We start from the raw sequence: 21,520 nt of genomic DNA, 5'->3' as shown, positions 1-21,520 counted from the left end.
GCAGTTGCATTTACTATCCATGCATATAACAATTTTTGCAAAACGTAAAGCAGTTTTTCTTCATTCAGTGCACTGCTTGTTCGTAGCTCATTTACATTTAACACCGAATAGAGGGCGCTTGTAAGTATGCTGCACTTTTATGCCCAATATTTATGCCTTTTCCCAACCCTTATACATTCTCAGTTGCTCTCTCTCTATGTCTCTCTCTTTGCAGCCAAACAACAGGTGAATACGCCGACTCTTTGCTCATCCATTTATCCAGAGATATATCGCAAGTATATTATCGATATGCCATATCGTATAGTGTCCTTATCAGAAGCGCTCGGATGCTGGACTTGAGCAGTTGTCCTTCGGTTGTGGCGCATAAAGTTGCGTTTCGTTTTGCTTTGTTTAGTGAAAAGTGCTGCAAGTAGTAGTTGTTGAAGCTGCGAAAAAAGTCTTGGCTGAATGAAAAATTAAAGTTAAACTCAAGTTATGCATACATACATAGGAAGTGGAGACGTGAACAGCATAAAGAAGCCATGACGTTGAAATTTGATTGTAATAAGAACAAAGATATAGTGCGAGCAGCGAGCAGGACAAGTGAAGCGTTCTAATGAATACCTAAAGTATACATACATATATACACACGTACCTAAGTGAAAAGCAATTTTGTTTTAGGTCAAACAAAAGCGCAAATTTCATGTGAAAACAAACAAAAGACTACGCAGCAATAATCGAACGACAAGCAAACTACTTAAGCCAGTCAGATTAATGAAAATGCATTAGAGACAGCATCAATTTAAATCAAATCGTGTAAGTATCATTAATTATGCAAATTGCATGCGTGTGCGTGCGTGTCAAGTGTGAGTTATATAAATAGCATTAGAAGCATGCAACACTCTTGTATCATGTCTTGCCCACCTGTTTTTGTTTCTCTTATTGTTATTGTTGTTGTTCTTATGCTTGGCTGTCAACCAGTTAGCAAAGCAGCTTGTTATCAGCTTCTTCAGTTGCAAACATTTCTCGGTGGATCCGCCGCGCGCCTTCGTTTTAGACCGGCTAAATTTGCGAGATGTTGACGTTTGTACACTCACAAGTGTAAGTCAACTATTCTTGCACTGACAAGTTTAATGTCAACATGCCAACAGCAACAAACAGCAAACAAGCGCATACTGAACTGAGGCAAACATAACCAAACACACAGCCCGAAGCCCCCAGGCCTACAAATACATATACAGCATTGCCTTTCCCCACAAGCTCACGCACATGTCCACACATAGTATATTGTTAAGGTACAGAAACAACATGGTGATCGTGCCTCTCAACAATTTGTTGCCCTACTATACATGTTTCTATAATATTGGATTTGCTATCGTAATGCCACTTAAAGTTATTTATTCTTTTAACCTTCGGCCCACGGCAAACAAATTTGACTAGCATGCACATAAAATTAATAATATAAAAGCCTTTGACCTTTAAGTTTCTCAATAAAAATCAAAACAAAACGGTTATGTGGCATTCAATTAAAATGTGCCCACATACTCCCACATAACAGAACATACATATTTTTAAGTGAATAACTCTTTAATGTGTAATTTATATATTTTTCATTAAACTTTTGGCTTAATTGTAAAGTTTGTTGAGCTTTCAAAATATTTTCTAAATGCTTCTATACAATTTGCGACTTGGTAATAAATATTTGAAACGCATTTAAGGTAGTTGGCTCTATCTTGCGAAATATATGGCTCTAAGTCTCTTGGAAAAACATGCAAGTAATGCTAAAAGTTTAAAACGACTATCCTGCCAAGCTTTTTAGAGTGATTTATTCTGAAAAAAAAGATTGTGTGAACTCCTTTGTTTGCTTAAGTAAAAAAATAAAGATTACACATTTAATAGCATGCATATATCTTAACGCGTATTCGTATTAAATTTAGGATTGTAAAGTATCTTTAATAGCTGCTTACATCTCTTGGCATTTAATCGTCTTTCGATGAGCGGCTTTGAATTTCCATATATTTTATTTATTTTGTCAAGAGCGGAGAATCAACTTCACATCGTTAACAATGCGCAGAGCTTAACAAGTCCTTTTGTTACAGCGCGCGTCCTTGGCGCCACTTGGCTATTAATACACCGGCAAGAGAGCGTTCAATGTGGCTGTAATGCCGTCACGTCGCAGCGGTGGTGTGGGCACCACACGGCGCAAGCATTCGCTGGGCAATCTGAGACGCGCACATCCGGCCTCCGGTGCCACTTGGAATGTGCAGGTGGTGCGTGGCAAGATGTCCTCGAAATGCTTGTGGCACGCATGCCGAGCGCTCATACTGGGACTAACGCTGATGCTATTGGGCGCTGGCATGGCCACGCTGGGCTACTATGCGGATCATCTGTCCACGGGCTCGGAGCTGCGCGGCAATGTGACAGTGCGCGTCAAGAACGATTTGAAGGGCTTCCATTTGAATAACTTCTCGTATGTGGGCCCCATTGTGATGGGCTTCGGTGGCTTCATTGTGGTCGCCTCGTGTGTGATGACCTTTGAGGCGCGCGACTCCGCGGCCAAGGTAGTGCCCGCGCGTCTACGCGCGGGCGCTGGCAGTTGCAACAAAACTGGCGGGCGCAGCAATCAAGGCAGCTCAGCCTCTCAGAGGCGTGGCATGGGTAAGTTGCAGTCACAGCTAATTTGAAATTCAAAGCAAACTTCTGCGCTGCAGGTGCCCAATATCAGTCGACACGCTGGGATCAGCACTTTGGCGTCTTTCGCTCCTCGCCTGGGGATGCGCATCAGGCTGCAGCTGGTGGCGCTGCCGCTGGGCAGCATCAACAGCAGCAGCAGCAACCGTTTGATCGCGAAGCGCTCACCGCCGAGCTCATCAAGTTCTCCAAATCGCTAAGGTACTTGAACGTACACTAACTACATTTATTTATTTACTCATATCATTAACAACATTATGCAAATTGTTTGTTTAGTTTTGAAATTGGCTGCTTCATTGCATTCTATATCTCTCTCTTTCATGCTCTGTCACTTTCGCGCTGTCACTGTTTGGCTTTTTGATTGCTTTGCATTTACATTAGCGCATCCACACGCTTCTCGCCTCAGCTACAGTTGCGCCGTCTCACCTTCACCGGTTCCGTGCCCAATCTGTCCAACATACATGCTAATGCTCATACATCTGCCACCTGCCACAACACTAATCACAACTCCAATTTGTTCTCGCCGCAACAACAACACAAAATCTGCTGCAAACGCCATCATCGCCATCACAAATCCCATCGCAAACCGCCCTCGAGCAGCAGCGTGCGTCGCGTGCGTCAGACACGTCCACCAAGCAGCGCTGCTAACCACGGCAGCGGCGCTCATCATTCGCGCAAATTCAGCAACTCCTCCAGCCTAATACAGCGCAACACCAGAGAGTATGCCACGTGTGCATTGTTGCAGCCGCCGGCGGCGGCAAGCCGCATCTACTGGCAGGCATCCTCTTTCGATGCAGGCGTGGGCGTAGTCAACGCGCATGCCATGAGCAGCAGCGACAAGCGTGCTGAGCGCAATAAACGCTCCGACACTGCCAAAAGGCATGTGCTCTCGCGCCAGCGGCCCATTGAGCATGAGGAGGCAGCACGCGAACGCGAACGCGAGCGTGATCGTGACCGCGAGCGCTTCAGTCCATTAGGCCACAGGCGGTAAGTGCGAAATTTCTAACTCACACTTCTAGCTAATCTCTTGTCTATTGACGCAGCAACTCAACTCTCTCTGACTCCTCGTACAGTGGCCGCTGGACGGCACGCTGTGCTTCGGTGGCAAGTCGCACCTCTAGCATTGATTCGCGACGCGTGCAGGTGGATTTGCATAGTCCGGAAGTGATGCCCAAGTCTATACTGCGCTCACCCAAACGCTACTGTTCCGGTCCCTCGGCAACGCCTTCCGTTGAAAAGGAGTTCCGGTTAGTGTCATTTGATAACTGTAACTGCTAGCTAGGCTATAGCTATTAATTGTTAACCAACAGCAGTCAATTGTCCGTTTGCTCGGAGCCACCACCACCCGTGCGACAATTGTCCGGGCAGAGCAGCATGGAGCCTTCCGTGCCGGAGGAGAGCATCGAGCTGTTGGATGAGCGTGCAATTGTTGAAACGGTTTGCCACGCTTCCTACACCGAAGTCAACGAGCTGGTAACGCAAGAGCATGCGCCAAAGAAAGTGCGTCCGGACTTTCTGCCGCTAAGCAGCAGCACGGATGAGCCGCAGCAGCAACAGCAATCCAAATCGGTGGCCATGCTCTACCGAAGCAACAGTTCCCGACAGTTCTATCGCCCCAAGCCTGCCATAGCCAATGGTCGTGATGATTTCTTTGCACGCTCCTTGGAGCGAGGATCCAATTCCGCCGCCGGCGATGATCAGCTGTATGACTCTCTTAGGGTTATCAACGAGCGACGCTCGACGCTCTTGAAGGCGGACTCTCAAAGCTCCTTGGGCTCTGTGGAGCGCAAACTAAGCAGCTTCTCACTTAAGATGCCAGAGATAACTGAGCGTGAGAATTCCATAGACATAGAAGATGTGCCCACTGTCGCAGAGCCAGAGGATACAAAGGAGCAGCAGCAGCAGCAGCAGCCGAATGTAAATAAAGAGCTTGAAGAGACTCCAGCTGAATCTGTAGATACGAAAAAATAAGTAAATAGGCTGTTCAAACGATTTGAAGGGCAACGACAGTTACTTTAACACAGATCTTGAAAAATTGGTACACCGAGTTTTTGAATTTAATTTAACTAAGCGCCGTCTATTAACGATCTCAAAGTCTTTCCTCTAAACGTAACTAAAGTAATAAAGTACTCAGCATCTATTTAAAAACCGTTAGCTGTTATATAAACTGAGTATAAGCTGTTAACTGTGTTGCCATAGGCAAATTATTCAATGTATTTTCTATATATATAGCTATGTGTTTAAAGTTCGTAGTCTTCCTGCTGTTGAATGTTTGTTAAAACTACACGAAACACTTGCAAATTTAATCTGTTAAGTTAATCTGCACACACACACACACACATAAACTTGAATCGAAATTGTATATAAAATACGTATGTATGTAGAAAATACAATCAGCTTACAAGCGAAGACTGATGATCGTAAAATGATTTATGCATAGTGGAAAATCATTCACAATCAACTGAAAGTCAATTTTTGTTCACAAAACAATGAAAAGCAATACGAAACTTGAATTACTTATGGAATTATTATAAAGCACACGGTGCAACGAATAGAACACTTAAGTTAAACACAGCACCACTCCTCCATAGTCTACTCGGAAATGAACTCTAGAACCACCTACTTTAATTTCAAAGTGCCACCAGATAAAGTTATATTCACATATGTATATGTTAAGTAACTACTTCTATTGACGTAATTGTGGATAATCAAACATATATATTAAACCGTATTATGTATATTACTTAAAAATTATAGTTATACATCATATGTATATGTATTTTATATCTGAATGTTATGATGAAAATGTTTCTTAATCCATATTTCTTATAAATGTGTTGAAGCAAGTAACTATTGAGCATTATTGCCCACTAAAAAAAATATTTAAAGAAATTTGTACTTATGAAAATCCAGCAAATGAAATTTAACAAAACCAAACATGTTATTGATGTGCAAAGAGTTTTATATTACTGTTTACTGTGACAAATCCATATCCAATAGAGACGCAATACCATATTTATATTAATAAAAGGAATTATATGTGTGTTAATGCTTAGACTTGTTTTTTACACACAAGATTTGAATTTAACAGCGCGCGCAAACATAACATAACATAATGAGCAAGTGTGGAGCAAGAATGTTAATTTAACAGTAACATGTGTTGACTATCGACCACGAGTATATCGAAAATCGTTTTGCCAATAAGCAGAGTTATTTATTGTTATTTTTAATAAACCAACGATTAGCGACCGAACTTTTTAAAGTTTGGACTTATATTAGACGAATATACTCCCCTTCCGTAACTTTTAAGCACACATCATGGTTATTGGGTAAGCATTGATGTTCGTTGCTGCTTGAAAATTACGTAACGTCAATCTTCTTTGCTTACTGGCAGTCTCTTGCTGCGCGGCGGTGCCGTGGTTGGTGCAGTCTACTATACACGCAAAGCTGGCATCTGGGGCAGCGCGGAGGAGACGGATAAGCTGTACAACAATATAAAGGCGGAGCTGTGTCCATATGTGCAACAGGCGAAAAAGAAGCTGCCGTTTGAGGTGCCACAGCTGCCCAAGGCGGGCGAGATGCGCTTCCTGGCCAAACACTACTACAACGAGGGCGTGAAGAACTCATTCCGCTTCGTACATATGCTGCCCTGTTATGCAGGCCGTGGCATGAAGAAAGTGAAAGACACATTCGAAGACTTTGCCAAGTCTCCAGCGCTTACGGCCGGCGACAAGGAGGCGACTGCCAGCAAATAGACAAAGAATTGTGCAGCTTTAACTGTTTAATGGGACGATGTTTTCATGTTAGCTCATAGTTAGTCTATTCAATACTATGTTAATGTAGCACTACTTCCCACAAAAACGAGAAACTGTCGAGCAGTGCTGCGAAAAGTCGAGCAAGTAGCAGTAGTTGCTATAAAAAACTTACCTCTATCCTTGGAAAACTTAAGAGTATTGTACTCTATATTTGTATATTAGCAATAAACTGAATTATGTTTTAAGCGTGAAAGCCGCCATGAAAACTTACTAAGTATCATTTAATTAAATTTATATTATACAAATATAAAAGCTTGTAAATCACAACAAGCTACTCAAGTAATTCAGTTTGTTTTGTTATTTAAGGTGTGGCGATAGCAGAAGACCACGTTGTTGATTTTATAAAAGTTATTTGTTTAGTAAACATAGCGCCAGTTAGGATGGATGACAATGGCAAAATGTAATATTTCTTTAAAAAAAAGAATCATACTTGTTGATAAAAGGCCAAAAATTAGTCACTTTAAAAAAGTTAAGTAAACAGCTTTATACGCTTGAACAGTTTATTGTTTATATATGTTATTGCACATATGCAGACTCCTCTTTTTATAAGTAACTGATAACAAGCACTTATTGTTGTAAACATTGCTTCAGATTGTCAATCACTATAAAATGACAAATTGCTGTTTAACAATCTTACAGCTAGAGATAATAGAAATAAAAACATTGGGGCAGGCTGATGCTGATGACAACGCAACGTCATATATATCAGAGCTAGAATGAGAGCGTGAAAAGCTGAGTCATTCCCGCTGCGAAACTGTACAAAGGTCTGCCGTTGCTGTTGACATATTACAGTGGCTGCATTTCCGTTAAGCATTTGTAAGCACATTACGCATACGCCCAGTCTAAATATCAGACATTAAACATGGCTTCGTTGTGCAAATACAACAAAGCTAGCAAATATTTAATACGAGTACAGACGTCATTTCGAATTAAACGTGTGCCCATTGCGTTGATAAGGCAAAGAACTGTGGAACTCTTAGACACCGCGTCGTATTCCTCTAATTATGGAACACTCAAGATGTGCAAAATAAAAAGTGCGATAAACCACGTTTGGTCTATTGTAAATGTCATTGGCTAAATTTAGACCACAAAAGCACTCGAAACTGTCGATTTAATTATCTGCATATCTGGATGGGGAAATATATTTTTATTCCAAGCTGGCAATTTACCGTTTGTCATGTCTATTTATGTTATTTGCCTACCACACAGATTGCGTTTCAACTATTTGCCTAGCCCCAACCAGCGACAGGTATTTTTAATTAATGAAACTTTTTACTTGCTTGTGAGTTTAATGGCACCAAACACAAGTAACTGTCAGTTTGAAGCAGTTAGCAGTCAGATAAAAATTTACTACTTTCCCTTAGTAGAGCAGCAACCTCCCCGCCGAGATGAGTCATGCTATGGCAAAGATAATGTCAAGATCTTGGCTAGAAAATTGCGGCAACTGTCGGCAAAAGCACAAAGCTGCTTGCTTGCAGATCGAATTAAAGCACGTGCAAGGCTTTAAATAACAATAAAGAGCCACCAAAAAATTTTCATTAACATAAACATATTTAATTATAAATGTTTGGGCAACAGCAGCAGCAGCAGCAGCAGCAGCAATGGCAAATAGTCAATATTTGCAAGCGTTGAGCGTAAATATGAAATCACATTTTTCGGCGACCCATAAAATAAAACACGCTATGCAAATAAATAAACGCTTAACCTCTAAATAGCGACAAAAGCACACATACGCCATGTTGTGCGACAATGGCAGATACCAAGCGGCAACACCTCGAGGCCGCAAGGAGTGCAAATGTTGTGTTAAGCACACACAGCCAAGCTGGAGAGAGAGTTGCTGATAAGCTCACACTTCTTTTCGACATTGCGCATACGCCTGCTGTGACGACAGAACGAAAGCGCAAGGCGACTTATTTACTTTTTGTTTTGTAAAATATACTTAATTAAAAATTGCTTTTGACAATGTGTATTTTATTAACGCTACTGGCATACGTAATGCATTACAGTGCACAATAAAGTAATTTGTATTGACGCACAAAGAGTGCTCGAGCACTGTCTATAAGCTGATAAATTTATCACACATACATACGTACGTTTTTTCTGAGTATACTTAGAACTCTGTTTGCAAACTAGCGCGAACTTGGTCCAATTTTAGCAGATTTTGCGTTTTATCTAATCTAAACGCACCATTTTGGTGCCAAAACAAGTAAAGACTGGAGAAACAACAAGCGTGTTTATGAAGATGCTTAACACTTGTAGGCCAAGCGACTTGCATGCAAATCTACTTTGTTTAATCAAATTTAACAATTCAATGTTCAATCAAACATTTAACACGTGATCATCATGTTCAGCTACCAACATTGTTAATAATTCATTTTTGTTATTGCCCATTATTGTCACACACAAATTTCTGTGTCACGTCTTGCTGGGCTTGTTGCGAATGCGACCTTTAAGCATAATCCCTGCACAGCTCGCTCGCATTCAAAAAGTTTGTTCAACCACTAAATCAATAAGAAAACATCGATGATTGTTTTCTACACACACTACACCACTGCAAAAGTTGATAAGCATTTAGCAATTATTTCAAAGCCAAGTTTATTGAACTGCCCAACAACAAGTTATATAATTATTTATATGCTACAATCCATAATTAATTTGCACAAATCATGTGCTTATGTGTGTGTGTGTGTGTGTGTGTGTGCATATGTTATTGTTTAAACAACTGAGCTGAGCAATGAGCGTGTGCCTCACCTAACAAATAATTATTACAAACTGTGCGCCGGTCGCGAGTCGCGTTAATTACAAGTTCGCCAGACACCTGAACACACACACAGATACACTCGAGTAGATGAACCCTTTAGCTAGTAGATTTTATATCTTAATGTGGATATGCTAATGCGTAAAACAAGAATTGTTGCATCAATCAGTTAGTGTTAGTAATGCCAATGCTATTTATTTACCTTGCTTAGAACGCATTACAATTACCGGTTTGCTTCCGATGTCATTTTGTAATAAACATGCCTCTCTTTAGACATAACCGAGTTTAGAGGGAGGTACGGCGAACATGCGATATGCTTGTTTTACTCAATGAAAGCCGCCGTGAGGCAGGAAATTTGCTGAATTAGATAAAACGTGCGAAAGCGTGGCTGCTACTATCTTTTTTGTAATTCTAAGAAACACAAGCTGTAAAGATAGCTGCTGCTGTTTAACTTCAATATTAATAGCTAGGGTATATTCTAGCTGGCATGCTTAGTAGTCTAGCCAACGTTTACATATGTAGTTGGCCGCTTGATGCTGTGGCCTGCTTATAAACGCAACGATCTACAGCGACCCTGCGCTGTCGTTTTAACGCTGCTCAATAGTTAACAACGAAGTCGACGACGAGCCGAGCCCGATCGCGTATTGTAGGCGAAGCTGTTATCGCTAGCTTATCAGCGTTATATTTTGGCCAGATTGCGACGCGACGCAGCAACTTTAGTTAACAAAAGCGGGTATTTCTGTTAGGCGCAAACGCAACGCGAGCTCACAGTGCCAACGACAAGCAACGACGGCGAGTCCTCGCAAATCAAATTAAAACGCAAACTTAAATCAATTAGCATTAACATTAAAAACAAATTCAATTAATAAGCATGGTTAAGTGAATGTGCAACGTAGCGAGGATAAACAAATAAATAAATAAATAGATCGTGAACAAGTTTTAAATCGATACATCTAAACATGCGCTTAGATTAAACAAATTAACTGACAATACTACTGTAATTAATACGCATTACAAGCTTAATACTTAATTAGTGAAAATGAATAAATTCTTTTGTGCGCTGTTGGCTTCAATAATAATATATAATAATCTAACAACAGTTGTAAGGTAAGTGTAGCAAGAATTGAATTTTAATTTCATGCCTCATGCCAAACATTTTGCTGATAAAAGCAAATAACACGATATGTTTTCTCATTTGTCAGATACCCAAAATACTGTTTCATTTTGCTAAAACTTTCCTTGCGGCATTGCAATTAAATTTTTTAAAAACGAAATAAAAGTGGTAGCAATTGTTTATGCAGCTTACGCACAGATAACCGGCAGCTGTTATCAGCTGTAAACACAAATATTTGTATCTACAAATGTTGTAATGCACATAAAACAAAATCAAAATCATTGCTTGAGCAAGTTTTATCAGAAGATGCTATTTCCGCTGATAAATTAACTGAGTCAATATGGGGTCAGCGCTTACTTGCAAACATTACGTATACGCCTTGTCACACTTTCAATTTACAGTTCATGCTTACATTTATGCAAGCCGCCGACGCTATTAAACACTGATTAGCATAATTCGAAGGTGCATGAAATTTATTCGGCTCTCAGCTCGATATATGTGTCTACAGGCATAAGGTTAGAGCTTGCACGAATAAATTTGTTATCTTTCGCAATGTCTATAGACAAATATTTAAATGAAATAATAAATGAGACGCTGTTGTTTATTTATTGTTTGCTGTTCTGGGATCAGGCCAAGTGCACTAATTGAATTGGCTCCCTTGTTGTTGTAGCTGCTGCTGCTCTTTTGTTGCCTAACTTAACCACAAGGCGCACACAATAAGCAATTGCAATTGCAATTGCATTGGCACTGGCAATGGCAGTGTATTCATAATTAGAAAGCCAGAGTAGGCAAATATTTCACTTTGACTTGGGAGAACAAATAAGCTTGCACAGCTGCGAGAGCTGGGCAAGAGTTGGAGACTCAGATAAAGTTAAATGAGCTGTAAACTAATTACATTTTATATACTATATGAGGCGTGTTTAATAGTTCGCTTTAATTGGTAACGGTAAACTAAAGTAATTTTCAAAAACTTTAATTTATGCAAGTGCAGGCTGAACTTCATCTTAGGTTACTAAACTCTATAAATAAAAAACATTTAAATTTTAATAGTTACATGCTTGTGTTTAAATTTAAAATTTATTTTAATTTTACAGCGCTGCCAGCAACAGCAGCGCTGCCATTGACAGCAGCAGCGAGGATCCAAATTGTCCTTCGCTGGCTAATGCCAAGGACCTGCAATATACAGAGCTTATACAACGCATGACTCATGTCTGTCGCTATGATCGTCTGGAGCGACCTATGGGTAAGTCAATTGCCCGCAAATGACTGTGCTCAGTTACTTAATCCTTGCTGCTTATAGAATACAACAACAAGACAAACCAACGTTTGCCCACTGTGGTCAAGACACGCATCTACGTTTATTTGCTGCAGAATCTCAACTCAGATTTACTGCAGTTCAAAATGCATGCGCTGCTGCAGCTGAGCTTCCAGGATAAGCGTTTGGCCTACGAGCACTTTGCGCCAGATCGTGATAATATTTTGGGCCAGAAGCATTTGAGCGAGCGGCTATGGCTGCCGCATATATTCTTTGCTAACGAACGCGACTCCAGCATACTGGGCACAGATGAGAAGGATGTGCTGACGTCCATTTCGAGTGATGGCAATGTAATTGTTTCCACAAGACTGCAGGCTTCACTGTACTGCTGGATGAACTTTCAAAAGTTTCCATTCGATCAGCAACATTGCGCCACTGTGCTGGAGAGCTGTAAGTTCAACTAGCCAAATGTGTGTAGCATATAGCATCAATAACTTTGCTTGCAGGGATGTACAACACGTCGGACTTGGTGCTGGAGTGGGAGAAGGTATCGCCCATATCCTTTGATCCTGAAATGCGTTTGACTGAATACAATTTGGCTAGGTATTGGCATAACACAACTGTAGTGCATGCAGATGAAATTAATTTGCGACATGGTGCATTTAGTAAGTAACTTTAAGTAGTTTAATTAGTCAGCAATTAATGGTTTTACTTCTTTACAGTGGGTGACTACAGCTCCTTGAGTTTCACCGTCAATCTGCAGCGTGAAATTGGTTTCTATTTATTGGACTATTATTTGCCGTCTATGATGATTGTTGCCATATCTTGGGTATCCTTTTGGCTGCAAGCGGATGCTTCACCACCACGCATTATGCTGGGTAAGCTCATCAGTAACAATAACATTAAATATATTTTAATTGTTTATATTTTGCAGGCACCAGCACTATGTTGTCGTTTATAACGCTCTCATCATCGCAGAGCAAAACTCTACCCAAAGTCAGTTACATTAAAGTTTCGGAGGTTTGGTTTATTGGCTGCACTTTCTTCATTTTTGGCAGTCTGGTGGAGTTTGCCTTTGTCAATACGATTTGGCGACGCAAGGAGAACATTGAGCTCAAGAAAGTCAACAGCAAGTATATTATTAAGTCCACACTAACGCCACGCCCCACACGTCGTCAACTGGGCGGCAGTTTGAGCAATGAGAGCAGAGCGCGTTCTTGCTCCAGCTTGGATAATATTGTCTCCAGCACAGAGAGCGTGCGCAATGGCAATGGTACTGTTAATCCCAGCTTTAATAATTATCTAACAGTGCATGTAAGTTTACTTAAACTGCAATATATTATACATTTATTAATATTCACTATATTTTTAGCCCAATTTGCCTATAATACGCACTGAGTGCGCCGACACTGTCTCAGTTTGCAGCGATCGTTCCACCAATGACCACATTATAGACATTGACAAGGATAAGCTATCGATGAGCAAGGACCCACCGCCGCCCACTTTTACAACCATGACGCCACAGGAGATTGCCATGTGGATAGACAGACGTGCGCGTCTTTTGTTTCCGGGCATGTTTTTGGCCTTCAATGCGCTCTATTGGACATTTGTCTATGTTTTATAAGCTAAGCATTAATATATATTGTTTAATTTTAAGACACATTACATCTCATAGTCATAGTATTAAAAGAAAACATCAGACATGAAATAAAACGCGCTGTATATTTAGTACCAAAGAAACTCAAGTTTTTACATTCTGGCGCCAGCTGTAAGTAAACGTAACAGCTGTTAACTAACAGTGACCAGCTGCTGCTATTAATAGATGGCGCTGTAACATACTTTCAGCAATGGGGTAACACTTGTAAACGCTTTAGTGTGCAAGCGAATCGGTAGAGGGCGCGTGTTTCGCACAAACAAAAGTTCGTTGATTTGAATTCAATAAGTTGCTGATTAGTAATTGCCCTCATGTAATTTGTTCTAATTATAGCTATATACAATTATATGTACATGACGAAAAAAAAGTTGTATAATCTATTTGTAATTAGCTAAGCTTGCTGCCAATCAGCCAGCAAGGGCAACTTGCAATTTGGTCCTTTTATTTCCCTAAAAATTATCAAAATATGCTAATGCAATTAACATTTGGCAACGCGTGCTAATGCTAGTTATAAAGGACACTGTGTTTGCTATTGCAAAAGTGAAAATATCTATGCAATGCTTTTAGCAAATGGTGTTTTAACTTAATTAAAGCAATTATTTGCATATGAAGCTTAAAGCCAGCAGAACAACTGCAGAGAGCTTAACAATTTATTTATTTTTCTTATTGCTGCCAGCTTGTTAGCAACTCAACTAGATTTCAAATACAATTTCTTGCTATTATCTCGGCCTTTTGCCAACGCTGCTGAATGAAATGAAACGAGAGATAATTTATTGAATTTGTGCGCTCATCGAGCAACAGTTCCAGCAACAGTTGGGCGTTGATTTGCAACTGAAAATTGCATTCAATCTATCAGCTTAAGTCTTTTATTAAATTACACACACACATACAAATCACATACATCACATGCTAAAATGTTATAAACTCTTTTGTGACACTATTTTTCAGCAGCTTAAAGAGATTTGATCTATGCTGAATGCTGCAGCAATTTAATTTGCTATGCCTGCTAAATTAATGGACATTCAACGTTTTTTTATTGTGTCTGCTGCGTGCGCTCTGTGGACATCTCTGCTCATTTGGTATGCAAGTGAGTGACCCAACAATTGATGAGCCAAAGTAGCAACGAGCAAGTCCATCTGTTAAACTAATGTGATAAATCAATTTTATGCTCAAATCACAGCACATAAATTTATTTAACTAGAATGTATGTTATGTGGATAAACAAGATGCTGGACTAAGTTAACAAGTTGCTTGAGGGCAAATTATATAAATTGAAACTATAATTATTTATAATTTGCATATAGTTTTAAACTGCCAGCTGACACTCGCTCAATAAGTGCTTTGTGGTTACGTTACTCAAACCTTGCGGCATTCTTCAATCTCTCACTCTCTTTCTTGCTTGCTGCTGCTGTTTTTTGTGGCAACTACGGGCTCTCAAGTGCATTGTTCACGTTTGGGAAATCAAAAGACATGGCGTCAATCAATTGAATGCTTCACTCAAGTGACACACACACAAGCGAGAGCTGCGGGTGCGAATAGATAAAAGCTGCGTTTGCGCCAGCTGCAAATGAAATACAAGCAGGCGGCCCAGCAAACAACAACAGCAACAACAATAGTTAACACACCTTCAATTGCTTTCCATATGTCTGTGTGTGTATTGCTCTACCTTAGCAGGCAGCATTTGTTGACCAGCAGCAAAGTGCGAAATTTCCAATTTTGCGCCATGCTGCAAAATTGGTCAGCAAATGTGCCACAGGATGTGCTGCTAGTCGATAGATATTTGGGCAATAGCAAACTGACTGTCTGACTGTCACTGGATTTGTATTTACATTTGTCGTACTATTTTATTATTTGCTATTTTGTTGACCAGTCGACTGGGGCGATTGCCTTTGATATTGTTGCACACAGCTGCAAAACCTGCAGCGCAGCTCAAAATGCTATTTGATTAAGCCTGCCATTTATAGTATCTGTATCTAGCTATCTATGTATGTATCTATGTATTTGTTCGCTGAACATTGGCTGGCTAACTGCAACTGTATCGCTGTGCAAATTTGTTAGCTTTGTTTATATGCTGCTGCTGCTGCTGCTGTTGTTTATATTGACTTGTCTAGCAGCACAAGCGGCGTTACTCTAACTTTAATGCTTTAAATTATTTAGGCGCCTAACAAATCGCGTATGCTACGCTCGCATCTTTTTTGGCAATTTGCGTTATTAAAAGAGAACACATGAACGTCAGCGTTGTTCGCATTGCTTTTAATGCGTTAATTTATCACCCGATTTACCATTTTGTTGCATACGCTATTGTCTATATGTGAGTCACGTTCGCTCAGTCAGTCGGCCTCAGCACATGGCTAAGGCTCAAGATTTATTGGCCCACTTAGCATGCGAGCTGAAGAGCTCTAAACAGCAACTGCAGCCTAAAATTAACCCTATAATATAACAAATTATAGCTGACAGTTGTTTCACTGATGAAAGTGTAATGCGTTTTTAATGAATGTACTAAGAATAGTATTGCCTAATGGACTTTATGACAGAATAAAAATAACTTAACTTAAATTCAATAGCTCATTGCTATTGTATTTGCTTTGCTGTTATGCTTAAGCATATGAAATATAAAGCCAAAATTTATGTCTGCTGCGGACAGTTTCAGTTGCACAAAGCATTTGGTTAACAAATTAAAAGAGTTGATTCATAACGCACCATTGAGCGCAGCATTTCAACACAATTAAAATTAAAATTAGTCTTCGGCAAAATATTTGTATGAATATTCGCATAACAAAAGCCAATTGTGCGTGTCTAATCACATTCAATTATGCGTCAGGATGACTGTTTTGGACAGCAAGGAAAAACAATAAATGCAAATGCGTTTATAAAATTTAATTTAATACAATTTTTGCTCTGCAATTAGCATTGAATTAAATAATATACGTGTTTGCATTTTTAGCTTTGCATGTGACTTTTCAAAGAGCGATAAACATTTTTCTTTCTACTTTTTTGTGTGTCGTGACATGTGAAATTTATTTTTATTTATTTTTTTTTTGCAGCATTTGTACAATGCCATTCAATTGAATTGTTGCAAAGTGTCCAAGCATATATATTTGGCAAGCACTTTTAACCTCAAGCTGCATTTTGGAATTGTCAAAATTGTAACGAGCATTTTACCCACCGACTCTCTCGCTCTCTTACTCTCTTATCCTCATTGCGCTGACATCAACTGCATTGAAATGTCATAAAAATTGAAACACGTTTCGTAGCCGCCCATCCTCTCATGCTCTGAACTGGACTATTGGGCTCCAGCTGCAAAACTGTATACACCTCATGCTCATCCGTATCCACATCCACATCCACATCCTCATCCTTATCCGCATCCTGCTCGCCTGACTTTGAATGGCAGTTGGCCTGTGTTGCTGCAATATGCTTCTCTCCTCTCCTCTTCTTGCTGTTGTTGTTGTTGTTGCTGTTGCTGCTGCTGTCGGTTTTGGTCTGCTGCTTTGCATACAAATAACGGCAATCTTTAGCTAGCCTCATGTTGTCCTGCTCTAGCCTATGTTCCGTCGCTGCCGCAATGGCCCATTTTGCTGACACTGCGCTTTTGCACTTTACACGTGGCCTAATAGTTGAGAGGGGGCAGTAGCACATACATATGTGTGTGTGTGTGTATGCGTGGGCGCTACTTGGGGTTAGATGCGAGGCTATTATGAAAATTTATTGTTTTACGTGCGAATAATTTTTGAACATTTCTAGTCTAGTTGTTGGGCCAACACTGCAGCATGAGTTAAGCTCTAAATCAAGGCGGACATTGACATTGAATTGCAGCAGAGCATGAAAATAAAGTTTGCTAATAATTAGTAAATTATTAATATTATTTGAATACATCAGTTAAATTAAATAAAATTCTTTGAAAAACGATCTAGAGTTTAACACTGTGCATTTATAGCTTGCTGTTAATTTTATGTTAGGCCTGCTGATGTTAAGGCTAACAGAAGTCAGGCTTAACATTTACTCTCACTGTTATGCGCAATTGTGCATGATACGATCTAGAGTTTAACATTTATTGCTTATCCCATGCTGTTTATGTTATGTTATGCCAGCTGCTAATTAACATAAGCTCAGCTTAATATTCACACTCACTGTCATCCGCAATTGTGCTTGACACTTGCATAATTATTTTTAATTAATTAGCGAAAATAACATTAAGGCGCCATTGATTGCATTCATATATGTATGGGTTATGGCACAAGTACAATCGAATTGCATTCAATTTTAGCTTTAGCTTACAAATGCTGTTTATGAAATTATTGTGGCCTCATGCAATGCTTTATTATCCCATTCATGTATTCGCATTTATTTGTATAATGTGCATATAATGCCTGTCATATAACACAGCTGCACAGTGCTATTTGTGTACACACACACACACACAGGCATTTAGTGAGTTGAGAGCCATGCACAAATAGTTGTATTTAGCTGTTAAGCCCACAGGCAGCGGCAACGGCAGCAGCAGCTTCATTTTGGTTTCTCTTTTGTGAGCAAATGACAATGCAAATACAAGAGTTGTTTGGTTGTATTATACAGTCATTACCATGGGGGCGTATACGTGTTAAATGCGTCATACAAATATTTTAGCAAGCACAATATTTGCACAATCGTCTGTCTATCTATCTGTCTGTCTGTCTGTCGTTCTGGCAACTTTTCTACGTGACAGTCGCTTCGAGAGCCAAACGCAACGTAATCGTTGCATTATAACAAAAACACAAAACAGATTTTGCTGTTACAGTTATCAGATTTTGCTTTCATTTGATATTCCCATTGGTCAGCAAAACCAAAACTCAGTTTTGTGTGACAACTATACTTAAGCGCGTGCTGCGGCTTTTGTTTTGCTTTTACTTATTTATATTTTGTTTGCTTGCTGTTGCGTTGTTTTGTTTTTTTTCTTGGCTAAAAGTTGTAATGCGTATGCCCAAGAGAGACATTATAGTTGGCAGGCAAAAGAAGAAGTTTCGCTAAGGTTATCGAGACAAGTCAACTGGTGCGCCCAAGCGGCTTTTGTTTTTGCATATTTCAAAAGTCATAATAATAAGCGCAGGCAACATTTTGTTAAAAAACTTACTTTAAGTAGTCAGAGTGAGCAACTACAATTTGTGCACTGGCTTAATTGCTGGCTGCAGTTTTAATGCAGTACAGAGAGAGTGAGAGAGAAAAGGGAGCTCGCATTAATTGCACTCGCTTGTATCATTTTAGCTGCCGACTCTGATTGATTGGATTTCAAGTGGATTACAATAATGCGCTTGACGACGAGGCCATTTCGCATCTATTTTTTAAGTGTTTGCGCAAAGAAGAGAAAGAGAGCGAAAGAGAGATAGAAAGAGAGAGAGAGTGGGCGTTTGGGTAAATTAGTGCGCTTTGTGTCATTAAGTTTCGCTTCAGTTGGGCCAACCATTTGGCCGCCGCAATCAAGAGTACGCACTCAATAGCTGCCCAAACTCTTTGCGCAAAGCGTTTTTCAATTTCCAAACATTTTACGCAGCCACAGTTTTTTGCTTTTAGCACCCTTCACTACGCCCATTGCCGCACTAGTTGCGTCGCCTGCCTTTGTGGGCTTATCAAAAAGTACTCGTCACAGTTGCCAGCGCCTTTACGCTTATTTTATGCACAAAGGGCAAAAACACAGTTTTCGCTGGAAACTGTTAAGCCCTAAACGCTCTTGTGGTTACCCAAAGTAATGGCTGCAATAAAAGTAAAACATTCAATGTGCCTGCTCTCTTTTTTTATTTGCTTTGAATGCAGTTCTATGGCAACACGCACACCTTTTGAATAGATTTTATGATTTCGAAATGAAAATATGCATTTGCATAAGCTTTTAGCAGCAAGTTGTCAAAACATGCAGCTTTAAATAAAAAAAACAATGAGCTGCCAAACTGGTGCTAACAACAGCTTGAAGCAAACTTTTTCAATTTGTTTAATATGCCAACTCATGCAGCAGAGCTTGAAGTAAATTTTTCACTTACTCAATAACACACATGCTCTCTCTCTCACTCTCTTGTGCTATTCATTGCAAGCGGCAGCAAGTCAAATTCGCTTTGATGGATGTTGGCCAATCAAGCAATCGACATGAAGAGCCGCCGCCACAGGTGTGTGTGTGTGTGCTGCTATTTTTATGATGAATTACATATAATATACAAAAGCACTCACTTTTCTGTTTAACAACTAACGTCGTCTTGTCTTGTCATGCGCTGTCAATAAGCAAAATGTTAGCTATAAATTCTGATGCGGTTATGCGTACCATAGTTACATATAACTTACACACACACTGAGACACACACATAGCTTCGTTCTGTTTGGCTTTAAATAAAACATCGTTGATATTAGTGACAGCTTGTGTCCAACAGTTGGCCAAGAGTTGTGGACATTTTGTGGCTTGGTTTACTGTTGACAGTTTCATTTATTTTTTTTACGCTTACCTTAAATGCACTTGCAGCAGTGCGTATGCGTAATATGCGCATAAAATTATGCAACAGATTTTTAAAAACTTTAAGTACAACAAAAGTTGAGCACCACGCTTGTTAATATCGTGACAGTTGCTGCTGCTGCTGCTGCTGCTGTGACTGCTGCTTGCAACTTTTGAAAGTCACCAAAACTGTTTATGAAGAACGACAGCGAATAAAATATGCAGCAGAATATATATATATTTTTTTCGTTCTGCTGTCGAATGAAGCGTAAAAGTTTCACGATTATAAATCAAAAAACTTTCAATTTTCTTTAGTTTTTCCGGTTGCTGCGCTGCGCTGCCTGGAAAGTTGCGCTTGCCAACGGCTAGACGCAGACTCATTCGCATAAAAAATGAGCAAAGAATGAAAGCTTCAATCGCATAGAAACTTTTGCGTTTGCAACTTGCCAGGCAGCTGGCAGATAAAAGCGAAACTTCAAAGCGAATGGCGAATAACGAAAATAGATCGAATTGACTGCTAGCATGTGAATACGTAATGCGTATTAATGATGTAGCATTGTGACATTTATTTGCATGCAATAAAAAAATATATTTATTGTATTTGCATTTAAATTTATTTAAATTAATATTGTTATCGCTTGTTATAACTTTGATTCTAATGCATTTGTGCATTAGCCAGCAGTTTGCAGCAATTTCATATTAAAAAAAACTTCTTTTTTTTTGCACCTGTAAAAGTTGTTGCAATAATTGTCAGAGTTGGCATTTTGCCTGCAAGGCAAAACCACAGAGTAAAAAAATTCAACATAAATTACAGTTGCAAAACTATTATGAAAAAAATGAGGTATAACAATAACAATAAATAATGCAATGTGCAAATGGAGCTGCGCGCTAAACGTAAAAACATTTGCTAACTGTTGTTCAAATTATATTTATTTGTAGCTTACATATATGAATAATGCATAGCATGGACACTCAGCTCAAAATATTATTAATGCCAAGCTCATAAGCAAACAATTACTTTGCTTGCTTCATTAAATGACAGGAAATCAGCTCAAGTGAGCAGGGTCAACTACTAACACATATACATAGCCGGAATTAATATATGAGCATGCATATGTGTTAGTGCTGAGCATAAGCTTATGTTGATTATTAATTTTCTGTGGAATTTATTAATTATCACAGCACAAATGTGTGCAGCAGAGCTCAGTTAATGACTTGAAAGCAAACTAAAATTATCTTTAATTTGCCAGCATATCAAAATCAATTACAAACTGTGCAGACTCTCAAGTTATTTGATTAAATTAAAAGCATACATAGGCTGTGGCTTAACATAGCTACGCTGACTTAACAGCAGCAGCTTTAACATAAAACATAACATAACATAGCTTGGGCCTAACAGCAAATTTGCAGAGCATTCAGATTTCATTCACTACAGCCAAACAAATTTATAAATAAACGTTTGTTGTAAGCAAAGCTACACACAAGCTGCTATATTTATTATTAACTCATAAATTCAGCTAATGCAGCACTAAATTAAGCTATAAATCATATTTGAATGTTACATTCATTCAGTTAAGCACGCCTGCTTGGCATTATAATGAGCTATAATATTAATTGCTGGACTTGCACGTTCGTATATAATAAGCTTTGTCGGAGGCTTATAGAGTATGTTATAAATGATACACAAATTCACTGCGACAACTTTCCCACCATTCTTTATTCACTGAACGCCGAAACAGAACTGACTGTCCTGCGTCGCGTCCTCATCTTTTTATAACTTTATTAATTACGCATTTTACCATATCA

The 21,520-nt window shown here is 39.4% G+C and overlaps 4 protein-coding genes across 7 annotated transcripts in view; 3 read left to right on the top strand and 1 right to left on the bottom strand.

Moving 5' to 3' along the window:
- Positions 1–280: 280 nt before the first annotated feature.
- LOC108600159 (lachesin) overlaps positions 281–21,520 on the bottom strand; it is a 100,916-nt gene continuing 79,676 nt past the window's right edge. The window contains exons 11-12 of the mRNA XM_033293531.1: positions 487–634; positions 281–425 (exon numbers count right to left, since the gene is read on the bottom strand). Coding sequence (XP_033149422.1) covers positions 281–425; positions 487–634 — 293 coding nt within the window. The remainder of the gene's footprint in view (positions 426–486; positions 635–21,520) is intronic.
- On the top strand, positions 520–5,393 carry LOC108600157. Of its 4 annotated transcripts, XM_017987554.1 has the most exons (7): positions 520–608; positions 661–795; positions 2,079–2,637; positions 2,691–2,871; positions 3,271–3,657; positions 3,714–3,917; positions 3,981–5,393. In XM_017987554.1, exons 3-7 carry the CDS (start codon positions 2,142–2,144, stop codon positions 4,639–4,641), a joined length of 1,929 nt encoding a protein of 642 aa, XP_017843043.1. In that variant the 5' UTR covers positions 520–608; positions 661–795; positions 2,079–2,141; the 3' UTR covers positions 4,642–5,393. The 4 variants fall into 4 exon arrangements, with proteins under 4 accessions (XP_017843043.1, XP_017843045.1, XP_017843047.1 ...); XM_017987556.2 differs by having other exon boundaries at positions 557–795; positions 3,984–5,393; XM_017987558.2 differs by having other exon boundaries at positions 557–795; positions 3,052–3,657.
- LOC108600160 (MICOS complex subunit MIC13 homolog QIL1) lies at positions 5,862–6,705 on the top strand. The gene is made up of 2 exons (XM_017987562.1): positions 5,862–5,999; positions 6,065–6,705. The coding sequence occupies exons 1-2, from the start codon at positions 5,989–5,991 to the stop codon at positions 6,423–6,425; spliced, it is 372 nt and encodes a 123-aa protein (XP_017843051.1). The 5' UTR covers positions 5,862–5,988; the 3' UTR covers positions 6,426–6,705.
- Positions 9,833–13,343, top strand: LOC108600158 (glycine receptor subunit alpha-4). Its single transcript, XM_017987559.2, has 7 exons — positions 9,833–10,350; positions 11,452–11,600; positions 11,658–12,062; positions 12,119–12,277; positions 12,335–12,490; positions 12,547–12,926; positions 12,985–13,343. Exons 1-7 carry the CDS (start codon positions 10,283–10,285, stop codon positions 13,234–13,236), a joined length of 1,569 nt encoding a protein of 522 aa, XP_017843048.1. The 5' UTR covers positions 9,833–10,282; the 3' UTR covers positions 13,237–13,343.

Source organism: Drosophila busckii, chromosome 3L, assembly GCF_011750605.1.
Source record: "Drosophila busckii strain San Diego stock center, stock number 13000-0081.31 chromosome 3L, ASM1175060v1, whole genome shotgun sequence".
NCBI lineage: Eukaryota > Metazoa > Arthropoda > Insecta > Diptera > Drosophilidae > Drosophila > Drosophila busckii.
This window is presented reverse-complemented; position numbering and strand designations above follow the sequence as displayed.

Excerpts from the sequence above, each read along its gene's own strand:
- LOC108600157 (XM_017987558.2), top strand. The coding sequence starts at position 2,142 with ATGCCGTCACGTCGCAGCGGTGGTGTGGGCACCACACGGCGCAAGCAT. Across the intron at positions 2,872-3,051 it reads AAGTTCTCCAAATCGCTAAG|CGCATCCACACGCTTCTCGC; the intron begins GTACTTGAACGT and ends CATTTACATTAG. Across the intron at positions 3,918-3,980 it reads TCCGTTGAAAAGGAGTTCCG|CAGTCAATTGTCCGTTTGCT; the intron begins GTTAGTGTCATT and ends GTTAACCAACAG.
- LOC108600158 (XM_017987559.2), top strand. The coding sequence starts at position 10,283 with ATGAATAAATTCTTTTGTGCGCTGTTGGCTTCAATAATAATATATAAT. Across the intron at positions 12,063-12,118 it reads CGCCACTGTGCTGGAGAGCT|GGATGTACAACACGTCGGAC; the intron begins GTAAGTTCAACT and ends CTTTGCTTGCAG. Across the intron at positions 12,927-12,984 it reads ATAATTATCTAACAGTGCAT|CCCAATTTGCCTATAATACG; the intron begins GTAAGTTTACTT and ends CTATATTTTTAG.